Below are 13,653 nucleotides of genomic sequence, written 5' to 3' on the forward strand. Positions count from 1 at the left end.
AAAGGAAGAAAAACGTATTATCCGAAAGAAGAAACGAGAGGCCGAAATACGTGAGTGCGAGGAGCTTGAGATGCTGGCCAACAGGAGCAACGCCCGACCAGAAGTTCGGCGGCTTACAGAAGGTTTCAAGACCGTGGCGTTTTCCTGTAAGAAGAAAGACGGCGAACTGGTGACTGACATCCAGAGCAATCTTAAAGTATGGAGGGAACACTTCTCGAACCTGTTAAATAGTGACAGCAGCGCATGTCACAGAGAATGTGAAGATCCCGGTTCCCCAATCGTCGACGACGGAATTGTCGTTCCGCTACCCGACCATGACGAGGTGAGACTAGCATTAACGCGTCTAAAAAACAACAAAGCCGTGGGCGCCGACGGACTGCCGGCTGAGCTATTCAAACATGGCGGCGAGGAGCTGGTAAGGTGCATGCATCAGCTTCTATGCAAAATATGGTCGGATGAAAGCATGCCTGCCGATTGGAATTTAAGTGCGCTCTGCCCAATCCATAAGAAGGGCGATCCTGCAACCTGTGCCAATTACCGTGGGATTAGTCTTCTAAATATCGTCTATAAGGTTCTAGCGAGCATATTGTGTGAAAGGCTGAAGCCCGCCCTCAACCAACTGATTGGACCTTATCAGTGTGGCTTTAGACCTGGAAAGTCTACCTTCGACCAAATATTTACAATGCGCCAAATCTTGGAAAAGACCCATGAAAGGAGAATCGACACACATCATCTTTTCGTCGATTTGAAAGCTGCATTCGACAGTACGGAAAGGAGTTACTTGTGTGCCTCGATGTTTTAATTTGGTATTCCCACAAAACTAATACGGCGACGGCCAGCAACGCCGTCAGAATTGGAAAGGACCTCTCCGAGCCGTTTGAAACCAAACGAAGTTTCAGACAGGGTGACTCGCTGTCGCGTGACTTCTTTAACCTGATGTTGGAGAGGATCGTACGAGCCGCAGAACTTAATCGCTCAGGCACAATATTTTATAAGAGCGTACAATTGTTGGCGTATGCCGATGATATCGATATTCTCGGCCTTAACAACCGCGCTGTTAGTTCTGCCTTCTCCAAACTGGATAAGGAGGCAAAGCGAATGGGTCTGGTGGTGAACGAGGACAAAACGAAGTACCTCCTGTCTTCAAACAAACAGTCGGCGCACTCGCGTATCGGCACCCACGTCACTGTAAGCAGTTATAACTTCGAGGTTCTGAAAGACTTCGTTTATTTAGGAACCTGCATTAACACCGACGATGACAACATCCAATGAGGCAACGCTTGGAGTGTTTGAGAGAAAGATTCTGCGGAAGATTTTTGGACCTTTGCACGTTGGCAACGGCGAATATCGCAGACGATGGAACGATGAGCTGTATGATCGTTACGACGACACAGACATAGAGCAGCGAATAAAGATCCAGCGGCTACGATGGCTCGGTCATGTCGTCCGAATGCGCGAGTAAGAAACGACTGGCGCGCTTTGTTGAACTCGGCCAAAATCGCGTAAGCGATTATCGCGCCAATTAATAAGAAGAGGAAGAACATAATGAAGAAAAATTTTCCGAACAAATTATTAAATATCGTCTTTCTTAAAGTAATACTAATTTGCTGCTTGAACTATTACCAAACTGTACCAAGTAATACCTTTGAGTTCCAATTTCATCTGTCGAAGCAGGGAGGATGTGTAGCAAACCGGGTTAATTATCAATGATAGACACATCAAACTTAAGGCAGCAAAAGTCGACAAGCTGATTTTTTTTTACAAAATTGTTTTGTAAATTCATACGTACATCTCAAAAGCATGTAAAAAATTATTACAAGCATTAAAAGCTTTAATATGTTGATTTGAATTTGGTCGATAGTATGGATATATCGATGAAGGGTGTGGGTACTATCGGCGAATATCGATAAGCAATACTATCGAGTGTTTTCCATCCCAGCTCCTTCGTATATGCGATTTCTTAGAACTCAAGTAATTTCTGGCCCACTTTGTGCATTATACCTTGTCATATGGACAATACCAATTATGTTGAATATTCTAACATTTAATATAATAACGACACAAATTCTTACACATTCTGTGTATTTTTAAGGCACATGAGCTCACACGGAAATGAGCGGAAATTACTTTGCTCTTGAGAAAGATCGCTCTTTTTTGCTTCAGCTTGGGTATGCGATTCACCTCAGCATTTATTCAATTCAAACCAGAATATAAATATGGGTAAAAATACTTTTTGATTGAAATTTTTTGTGCGCTTTCGCTATTAATTTCGTGTATTTAAACTTTTCGTTGCTTTTACTTATTGCGTTTTTTATTGCCTTTTTTCTACTAAATAGTGCTTTTTCCTCCTTTTCTGTGTGTGCGCCTAAAAGTTGACATGCCTGTACATTCAGTTATGTATAGAATTCCCATTCCCATTGCTTGCTGACACAGGTCATTTACAATGAAATACTTGGTCCATTCAGCATTCAGAAGAATGCCATTACGTGTGTGACTAAGCCTCACCCAGTATATCGGGAAACAATGACTTTCTGTTATTAAATTTGTAGCTCCGAGCTGCAAAGCATGCACAAATAAAAATTGCAGGACTATACTTGTAGTGCTCATATAACATAATAACAAAATATAGAGTAAATAAAATTTCATAGTATTGGACAATAGTTGGAACATAACCTGTGTTAGACCGATGTGGAATGTTACTACTAGAAAATTATATTTACTTTACACGTACATATGTATATTTTTTTCCTTAATTTTTAGTAACATATATATGCTATATTTTTCAAAAGTTCAGGTTTCTTTTCATGCCACTTTCATATTTTATTTGATTTGCAATATTTCATTTTGATATACAAGAGAAATTCTTTTAATTTCATAACGTTTTTCCATTAAATTTAAAAATTGTAGTATTCCCGCTTTTTCCTTTTTCATCTTTTCATCTCTATGCATCATTCAGCATGCTTTTGAAAGTCGGCGCTAATATTTATTTGCCTTGCAGAAAACTGTCAATATGAAATGTGAAGACAGAGCAGGGAAATATTCTTGAATTGTGAAATAAAAATATGAAACATTCAAATTGTGGTTTCATTCATGCTACTTATTGCAAGAAATATATCAATATTTTTTTATTAAAAAAAAGGTATTCTGAGAGTTTCTCACATGCAAACAGTCGTATGTATATATGCCAATGGTCTCATTAAATTTATAAGTATTTGCCCCAGGGGGAAATTTTGTGGCGTGTACATTTACGTGCGTACAGTATTTGTGGACAAGTTGAGAGTAAAACTAATAAACTTTTATTTTGAACAAAATTTATTGCAACTTCACGAATTTTTTACACAATTTTTACTTCAGGAAAATTCTAAATTATCACATATCCGTGAAATCATTCAATTAATCAAATCTGTTTATTCATATTTATAATAACGGCAATTCCAGTCTACGGAGAAGAAATAGGGCCATAAGAATTTTTATTGGTTTCACGCTCAACTACGCCTAATACTTAGTAATCCAGGGGATTAAGGTCTGGAAAGTTAGGCGGTCATAAGTTCCGTGTTATGTGGTCATGGAAATTTTAAGCCATCCAATCTTGAGTCGCCATCGTTTTGTTGACAGCAGAGACGTGTCGGAAGATATATCAACTGTCACGGCGTACACTATCAACCCAGGGTTTCACTACTGTCCTCGAGTAAAGATGGTAGTGTAACATATTCTTTGTTGCTCACAACACCTGAACCTATAACAGGCACTCGACTTCATGTGCATGGCAAGAGATATCTCTGTAGGATTGCATACATTTGTCATTTCTGCGATTGGCATTCAAGTCTTGGTCAAAGTATTTTTTGTCAGAAAAAGCCATAACATCAGAGGCGCTTCTGGGTGTTTTATTTTTGTTCAGAAGACGTTTTGATCGAATAACTCGCTGTTCTCGTGTTTGCTCCGACATAAACTGTCTTCTGGGCATAACGTACGTTTTGTACCGGAGGTGTTCATGGACAACTCGACGGATCGTTTTTTATTATTTATTCCATAAAAAATATAATATTTTGTCATAATCATGAAATCATTTTCCTCTCGTTTTCCTTATTGGGATAGCTTAGAGCATTCTCTGATTATACTCGCGCCCGTTTCTTTGTAACCTCCAATCTAATTTTTCCATATGCTGCTAAAAAAATCCGTTAGCGTGTGTTAAGAATGATCTTCGTGTATCGTTTTTGTCACTTTAATTTTTGACTAAAAGAAACCCAATAGGACATCGCTTCTAAAACCAAACACCTACACTCTTATGGTACCTTGACGTCTTTATGTCCGCGAAGGATTTTCTTAGACTCAATTGTGTGGGTTTGATGCAGCTTCTGACAAGGTGGTTAGTGTCGTGCGGGGTACCTTCACATACCGGACATATGTTTAGCTTGTCGGGGTCAATTTTGGATAGGTAGGAGTTTAACCTGCTACAGTATCCCGAACGTAATTGTGCCAAGGTTACGCGGGACTCTGGGGAAAGCTGGAGCTCTTCGACTGCAATGGGTGGTGGTTGGACTCCGAATACAGTATTCGGGCATCGGGAGCTTCAGATGACGGTAAAAGTCTCCCGATGAATGTCGTTAATTGTCTGTCTGTACACTGTTCGATCCAGTAATTGTTGCTCTGTTTTGTCCTGGGTCTCGTCCATGTAATTCAGGAGGTTCCTCCTGACGTGCCTGTCAGGCGGCTCTGGTTCAAGCAGGTATCTGCATTGGTGGGACCTGCGATAACTCTCTAACAGGAACTGCTTGCTTAGCAATTCATTGTGCTCTTTTAGAGGGAGCATATGGGCCTCGTCGTGGACATCAAAAGACATCCTGTCTCAGTGCTAATGGCAGTGTTTGTGTATCAGTGACTCGTTTCAGGTTACCAGATAGCAATATTTCTTTGTCTTTGCCCCAAGTGCTGCCGGCAAGCGATTTGAGCATCTTGTAGCGATTTTGTAATTTAGTGGCAATAGCGGTTGTGTGCGCAGAGAAGGAGAGCAAATTGTCGAAGGTAACTCTCACGATTTTGGAGTTATTGACAGTCATCGACTTTTACCTTAAGTTGCAGTTTGACCTCCTTTGTCCAGGTGGTAAAGAGGGTCGCCGTGAACTTCCTGGGGGAAAGTTGAAGGTTCCTTGCAGTGAAGAAGCGAGAAAAATAGTCGTTTACCTTGGCGCACAGGCCATCAATGTCATTGCGCGACGCCATTATCGTGCAGTTGTCGGCGGAGGAGGCCAAAGAGTCTCTTTCTGGTCCTTGCTTTATTTTCCTCTTTTTAGAGATTTGGTCTCGAAATAGTACCGACGAATGACGGCCACTCAGATGGTTCGCGGTATTTTCATTTATGTAAAAAACGTAAAAAATTTAAATTAAGAAACACATTTCGTTAAGTCAGTATTAAAGCATCTTTAATCTACTCTTTACATTACCTTCTATTTATAGTTCCAATATAAGTCATTCAACTCATATGGATTTTTTTCTTTTCTTTGCAGGTATGTCATGGCTGATGCTTTGTTTTATTCTCTCTGGTTAAACCAAATTTTTAAGTGAAAGGCTATACCTTTTAAAGTACGTAAGTAAATAAATGTGTTTCGCTCAATAGAATGTACCCAGGAAGCTACACTGTAGTTGCAATTAGTCGAAAAACAGGCCATCATAAAAAAACGTACGTAAAGGATAAGAATTTTCAACTGCCTCCCTGACTACGCGTTTACATTTTTTAGAGCTACGTAGAGTATAAAACTCGTTCAATATTTTTTATTTACTTTTTTTTCAACGACAACGGCTATGTAAGTATTGTGCTTCATTCACCTTGTTGGTGAAGAGTTCGTATTTTTATGCATCTTACCCATGTTTCTGGATGTCCTAAAAGGTACTTTATAAGATTGCTATAGCCTAAGTTCGATCCAACGATCCTCTTGACTCCATGCCATCAAGAGTCGTACTTGAAAAGAGATACAGTGTGGTGCTGCCACTGAGGCTCAATTGTGGTCAAACTCTGAATGAGACTACACTGCACTTTGCTCTTGGAATGCATGGATCTGTGTTTCAAGCGGAGGTGCATGCAGTTCAAGAAGCGATGAACTTTGTTGTGGAAAACAAGTGGAGAGGCAGATCTGTATGTATCTGCAGAGACAGCCAAGTTGCGCTCATGACCTTAGACAGCCCCCCAACTACTTTAAAGGTAGTCGAGTCCTGTACATCCAGGCTGAACTATGTCGGTAGACGTAATTACCTGATGCTAACATGAGTCCGGGATACGTGGGTACCGTGGGTAACAAGACCTCTGATTCCTTAGCTAGGATGGGCTCTGGGGCCAACTTTTTTGGCCCGGAGCCCGTTCTGCCACTCTCTTCTACAGCCATCAAAGCCGTGGTTAGCAAATGGGTTACTACAACCCACAAACGAGCTTGGCCGGCTGAGAGAGGCTGCAGATGGACAAAACTGATGTTACCTGTCATGTCCGACCGATTGTCGCAGTTCCTCCTGACTCTAAGCAGAGGGGACTGTAGGTGGCTGGTTAGACTGATGACGGGTCACTTTCTATGGGCAAAGCACATGGAAAAGTTGGGCATCTCAGACAGTGTATTCTGCTCAGCATGTGGAGAGGAGGATGAAACGGCGGACCACTTTCTGTTGGTTAGCCCCGCTTTCGCTCGAATCAGACTTGAGGTCTTTGGCACTGATGTGTTAAGAAGCGACCCCCATGGCTCCTTGGCCCACAAGATCTACTCAGATTCCTTCGGAAGTCGAGCAGATTTAAAGAAAATTAAAAAGGGTAGCCGAATGGAGTACAATGGATTTAATTGTGCCTGAGAGCTGTACTTGCTAGTCTGTCCCGACAAAAACAAAAAAAAAAAAAAAACAGGCCATGGGCCAGCAGCCTTCTCGCTATTGGATGGCTTAGCCACACCCTGGGATGTGCTCGGGCGAAACTCCAGCTCGCTATCCTCCACTGACGAAATTTTCGCCGGGCAGACAGCTGGGATGGACTTGTTGTCAAACCATGGCTCGGCAGAACGCTCGCCCGCCACATTGACTGACGCCGAAATCACGCTCGTACCTTGAGGGCCGTGGCGCGGATATCAGCATCACGCTCAGAGCAGGATGTGTCCTGTTTTCAGCCACTGTCTTTCTCCGCTTATGTCGAGAGGGCCTGTGCCCACCGAGGACTCGGCGGCTTCTGTGGGTGTCACTTCCGCCGACCCAGGCCTTTCGGGAGACACAGACACAAAAGGGCCGACAGAGCCGCATGAGGATTTCGCCCGCATGAGCTTCGCCAGCCGCTTTATCCGCTTCCTTCTTGCCGTGATCTTCGATTTTCCGGCTTCTTTAGGAGGTCGTGCCGTTACCGCATTGGCCGCACAACTCAGGCCCTCCAAAACCGCGAAACGTTTTTCAATCCTTCGTTCTCCACTACCTTTTTCGATTTTTCTTCGGGACTCCTCCCTAGCCAGTTTGGTTCGCAGATGGCACCCTGATTCTATGCCTACTTTGAGTCATCACACGAGTGTTGGAACATAACCCAACTGGGAAGGCCACTATTATGATGCCAGGGCTTCCCTATCTACCACCTGGGACACGCCCGATGGGAGATCAGGCAACTCCACACGGTACAACTTATATACTCAGGACAGCATATAAAAAAGTCTGAAAATATCATTTATTTTGCAATACTAAAATGTGTAAATTATTGCCTATTACTATTAATTTCCACTAAGAGAGAGTAAACAGGCAAAGCAAAGATGAAAAATGTATGCCCACGATTTTTAGATCTGTTGAAATGCTTACTACTCTTCCGGCAGAGCGGCGTATACAGGCTATTTTCCAGAGTTTGTATATAAGATGATAAAAATCTTTCATTAGCTGAGAAGCTTATATAAGTAATATATAAATAATACTCGTATTCCTCTACATTGAACCAGTTTCAATGTTGCAAGTTAAAGTATGATATCATACAAAGGCTTCCATTTTTACAGCTCCAATTACATTCATGATTTCTTCTTTCTCATAAATGGTGATTTTAAAAGCTTTAAATTATCCATTTTCTTTGGAAGAAAATTTTACATAAAAAAACAATGTTTGGAAAAGCATTTAAGTGTTTGCCAATAAAAAGCCATAGGCGGATCTTGGCGCGACATAGATACCATTACCTATAACGCGGCATACTCTTCGCAACACTTCGACTCCAGCCAAATTACTTGGCAGTCCATTGAATTTAGCTAACAAAACTAAGCGCACATATATTATATTTAAGCAAGTTTGAAACACTGTAACATACAACAGACATTTTGGCCCGCAGCGCATTGGCGCACTACACAGGCGAGCAGCGGCCAGCGACCAACAACAGCTAAGTGTGACTTAGAAAATCCATTAAAAGTGGTAAGTAAGGAGAAAAAGGAACTAAAAGTCCCACCAGGCAATGGCAGCAGCCGGGTGAGGCAAAAGAAATATAAGAAAGCAAAAAAGGCAAAGCAGAAAAATTAAGAAATCACGCCACAACTTTGTTGGATAAAATTTAGTTACTTTACTCGTGCTTTTCCCTACGACTATCAACTATCGAAGCCAGAATGTCCTTTTTGCCGCTGGCTGGCCACACAGGGGGTGTCTCTGTACTGCCAAGTTACTTTGCGTGCGGTAATCAAATTTTAGTTCATTTAAATTCATCTCTGGGGTCCATTTAACGCTACATTTTCTTTTCACACTTTGGAACAACAGTCGCCATAGCAGTTATTCGTTTTGCCATTTTTTATTCTTTCTTACATATCGCTTATTTTTTTTTGTTTTTTTTTTTTTTTGTGAAGCTCCGTCTCAGTTTCATTACATCACTTAATAAGAAATTTATGCAAAAGGTAACCGAGCTCGGTGTACAACCATCAGCTCAGCTCATTTGCTCATACTAACGTCGAGTTTGTTTTGTTTTTGTAGCGTACTATCGGGTTATCTGCCTATTTACGTGCATATAACCACTATTTCGCGCTTCAAATTGCCAAAAAATGCAAATTATGCGCAAAAGTTTAGAAGAAATTTTTCAAAAAGTTCCTGTGGTGGACTGCTTTTTAAGTCCCATCTTTAGTTTCTCCTTTTTTGTTTTTTGTTTTGAATTCCATATTTAACACATTAACGCAACATTTTCAAGTTTATATAAAGCAATTACATGAATTAAAAATACATAAGTTCCCCTACCCCCGCTGATTAACTTTCGGCTTCAAATTGGGTTGAAAAGAGGCTGCAAGTTCTCGTCAAAGTTTTGCGCATATAAATTAGTAGCATGCTTTTGGGCGTCATAAATTCAACTGGTCTAATGAACAAGTACATATTGCGGGATTGGAAGGTTTGACTTTTCTCAGGTTTTGCTTAAAAGTCAGTAGAGATGGTCTTACGGGTGTGTGCGTGAGCTAATTGCTGTCGTGCTGTCCTCAGGGGTCAGTTTAATTTACGGCTTTCGGTTTGCATGCAAGTGCGCAAAATTTGAGAATAAGTTTATTTTTAAAAATTGTGCTTTTGAGCCAGGGTATGTAAAATTGTAATTTTAGAAGTATTCGCCTTAACTATTCCCTCTGGAGTCATTCATCTATTGTGGAACCACAAATTATTTTTATCTTGCCATCATAAGGCGTATGAAAGAATTACTTTTTATATTGCTAGTGGGCGCTCATATTTTCTATTTTTCAAGTGCAATCAAAATTGAGAAAACTCGCCTTTCACGCTTTTCTTCAAGACAGTCAGTATCGTGCTACAATTTGACGGAGATGGCTTTAAGGTAGTGGCATATACCGGTGGTGTAGCATTAACAGTTACGAAGTTAGCTCATTTTACTGTCTGCCAAATATATGTTAGATAACAAACCGTAAGAATACATCTTATATTGCTTAATGTAGTTATTTGTAAGAGGATCTCCAGCCGAAAGCGAAACTTGTGTGAAAGCTGCCTGTTTAAGGCCTAGGCTTACCCTAAGTCCTAGTTTTAGTTTCCCGAGAGCATAAGCTGAAGTATGACGGATACAACCAAATTTTGCTATTGATGAAAAGTGGTTGCGTACTCCGCAATGAGACATAAAAAAATAATCATTAAATAATTAAATACTGGCATAAGGCAGCTAACCCAGGTTTCAATACGGACTTGAACGTGCGAAGAGACGGAAGTATAGGTAAAGTGGTCAATAAAGTGATCATCTCTCTCAATACTTACAAGTCCTAGAAGGGCCGCTATATTAAAGTAGGTATTTGTTCCGTACCACTTGAGACCACTCAGCACCGGCGGACATGCTCTATAAATAAAAATATGTGAACACCGACACCAGCGACAAAGAAGGCGAAAGGAGGACAGTAACGCCCGAATTTTGTAAGCGGTCTCAAGCCACTAATTGAGACTTTTCGTGGTGAAATTTGATTTTGAGACTAGTTGCAATTCAGTAAGCAATCTCACGTCATTAGTTTCAAAGTCACTAATTAGTGATCTACTTCTGAGCAGCTCACAAAACGAAAAATATGGAAGAGGAATTAATTATTTTATATATATTGCAAAAAAATCGCGAAAATGAAGCGAAGTAATATGTTTTGGGTAAAAATTTCTTAAGAACACGAATAATTGTCTATTTATTGACGTTTTAGAAATATGCGTAGACGGATTTCGGCAAGTTTACGCAGCACGGAAGACCCATTCCTTCTGGACGAAGACGTTTTCAGGAGGTTTTTTTAGATTCCCGAAATCCTTCTGCTGGGAACTTATTTAAGATCTCAAACCACTTGACAAGTTTGAGCCGAATTCCCAGCTCGTTCATTTCAACGGAAGGTATATAGAGATGCAATTCAACATTTATCGATTATTAATTTTGTTTGTCTCCATTCAATTGTTGATAAACCGATTCAGGTAAAAGGTTTTTAAAACAGAAATTAAAAACATTATTTTGTATGAGCTTAGTAATATTCATATTCTTTATGGTTTTGATGAAGAATTTCGCTTGATAAATGCGTTTAAAAAATTCCATTACATACGTGAAATTCCATTACATATACGATAAGTGAATTTTTGCTCAACTTTTTGACTATCTCTAGCCGATACGTGCCATCAGCTGACTGTCTCTATTTATTTTCACTATGATATTTGGTGAAATTCTTGTGACTTTCCCTTACTGAATAGCAAAATTGTCTCAAGTCACAAAAAGAATCACTAATTTATAATCTCAATTTTAGTGAGTTGAGATGAGATTAGCTTACAGAATTCGGGCATAAGTCTCGAAGTAGACGTTAAATGTAAAACTATGCGAATCTAGACTAAAGAAACCAATTTTGGTAAATGCTATCAACAGTAATTGATACAATTGAGCCGCACATCGAAGTTCAGGTATCTTCAAAAACATAAAGAGTAGTCAAGAAAACTTTATAGGCGTTTCAGTGAGATGTCCTAAACCAGCCGCTCCATTCACCACACATGGCTTCTTCCTCCGACTATTACTTATTGATGGCCTGACCGAAGAGAACTTTACTTCTTATAAAGAAGCCGAAAATATGGTCGATTATTGAATCTTATCAAAAGACAAGACATTTTTTAACGCAAAAATCGAAAGCTGCCTGAAAGTTAGGTTGTCAAAAATTAATTATGCTAGTAGAGTTATAGCGCATAGAGATGTGGTTAAAATCTATAAGCTCTTTTGGTAAATTCTCCATTCACCTCTGTTATGTGTAGGTATCTTAACATAGGTTACGTTGAAGTGGCTGCCAGTAGTCAACCTCTTTTCATCCAAAAATTCCGAGCTCTCCGGGCTCTTCTTTATTTCCGCAGGTGCTGCTATGCTCAGCTTCAAAATTTTCACATTCTCTCTGCAATGAAATGATGTCTTAGTAGTCACATGGCTATGGACATGAGTAGGTCCTGTGAATACTTGGCGTTCCATTCTGCCTTGAGATTGGCGTTATTGTGGGTGTCTAAGTGTTTCCATCTTTTATTCACAAAAAAAAGTTTAGTTCGTTAATTCTATCTTCTTTGCCAGCTCGTTTACCGCCGCATTGCCTAGTTTGTGCACCTCAGGCATGAGAAAATCTATATGTGTGCGATACTAAGGCTTTGTTTATTATTAGGGCTTAGGATTTGTAACACTATTATAAAACTATAAAAGCACTTTATGAGGGCAAAGATTCTCTTTGAATTTATTCGAAAAACTGCCAATTTGGGGATTCTGGCTTTATTTCCGGTTGAAGAACTATGTATATACGCACCTAATACGACTAGGAATACTGGCTAAAGAGCACGTTTCTCAAACAAATATGATATTCTTTCATTTCTTGTGACTCTTATGCTATTATGAAAATTATTAAATCCTTAATTTTTCACATATTCGAAAACAATGATTACAGCGAAAATATATTTTTAAATTTACTATATGTTCCCCTATCTTTTCATTATATAATATTTTAGATTGCTTAAAGTGTTTTAATCATTTTCCTAATCATGGCGCCAAAGTAAAACTGCGAAGTCCCTTTAAAAGTATTTTTACATGTTGCTGTTAAATTAAAAATGTGATAATACTTCAGAACTAATCATGTATGATACAAAATTCGCACTGTGTGGCCCAAATTAATTTCAACATTTAATTTTTGTCTTCTCGCTGGTATTTAAGCTTTGAATTAAACGATTATTTTATTATCTTAAAAACACTTTTTACAAAACATACGGGCACTAAAGGCTTAATTCTCATCTGTTTCGGCCAAAACCTTTTAATCCCCATTTAAATTGTTGGCCAGAGCAACTATGCCAGTTTTCCAACAACAAATCGTTGGCATTTGCATGCCGTGTTGACTTCGAATACAAATTTTGTGTAGCTCATACTATATTTTTAGGCATTTAGGCTGGCAGGTGGAATATTACGAGTGTGTATGTACTGACATGACTGTATTTCGAAAAGCCAAAATTTTGTTAGGTTTTCATTTACCGTCGCGGACATATAAATGTTTACAGGTACTCTAATCTGAGCATAAATAGAGATCTTGCGATATGAATTTATTAATTAATCTTAACTTGTATAGCCATTTTATAGTACTGTGAAGTGAGTGCAAAATATATAAGAAAGTGCAAAATATACCAAATTTGCACAAAATCCATCTGATGGGGTAATTAAAAATCTTGCACTACTAACGGAAACATAAAGCTTTAAGAACATCAGCGGTGGAATTGCTTTTAATAACGCTTGGACTGAAAAGTCCCGGGCCTAACAAAGAAACCACGTTTTTTTTTTGTTTCCAAGTCAGATCCATTTAGTGAGGTCCAGGTATAGCAGCAAATACTTTATCTAGGTGTCTGAGATCTCCTTAATTTGCTGTAGGAAAGGCTTACTGATCAGAGTCGTGCCCTGGCTTGTCCCGGACATTCACATAAATAGTGGAAAAGACTTTCCTTCGCCCCTTCCGCTTGACAGCTTCTAGAGATGGGATTGAAGGGTAGATTGAGTCTAGCTGCATGATCCCCTACTTTCCAATGTCCTGTAAGGGTTGCAGTGATCCGTGAAATGTTTGACTGAGAACATCCTAACAGATCATTCGTCCTTTGGATTTTGTCTGACGGCCACGTGTTTATTGTTGTAATACATGTAGTTAGTTGCTTCCATCTTCTTTCGCCTAACGCCTGATAGTGTGAAGCAATGGA

At 39.7% G+C, this 13,653-nt stretch overlaps 1 protein-coding gene across 1 annotated transcript in view; it reads left to right on the forward strand.

The window, feature by feature from the left end:
* The window catches only part of LOC129235353 (dystrophin-like), a 247,757-nt gene that overhangs the window by 56,912 nt on the left and 177,192 nt on the right, over nucleotides 1–13,653 (forward strand). The window contains exon 2 of the mRNA XM_054869161.1: nucleotides 8,299–8,448. Coding sequence (XP_054725136.1) covers nucleotides 8,299–8,448 — 150 coding nt within the window. The remainder of the gene's footprint in view (nucleotides 1–8,298; nucleotides 8,449–13,653) is intronic.

This window comes from Anastrepha obliqua, chromosome 1 (genome assembly GCF_027943255.1).
Source record: "Anastrepha obliqua isolate idAnaObli1 chromosome 1, idAnaObli1_1.0, whole genome shotgun sequence".
In the NCBI taxonomy this organism is placed as follows: Eukaryota; Metazoa; Arthropoda; class Insecta; order Diptera; family Tephritidae; genus Anastrepha; species Anastrepha obliqua.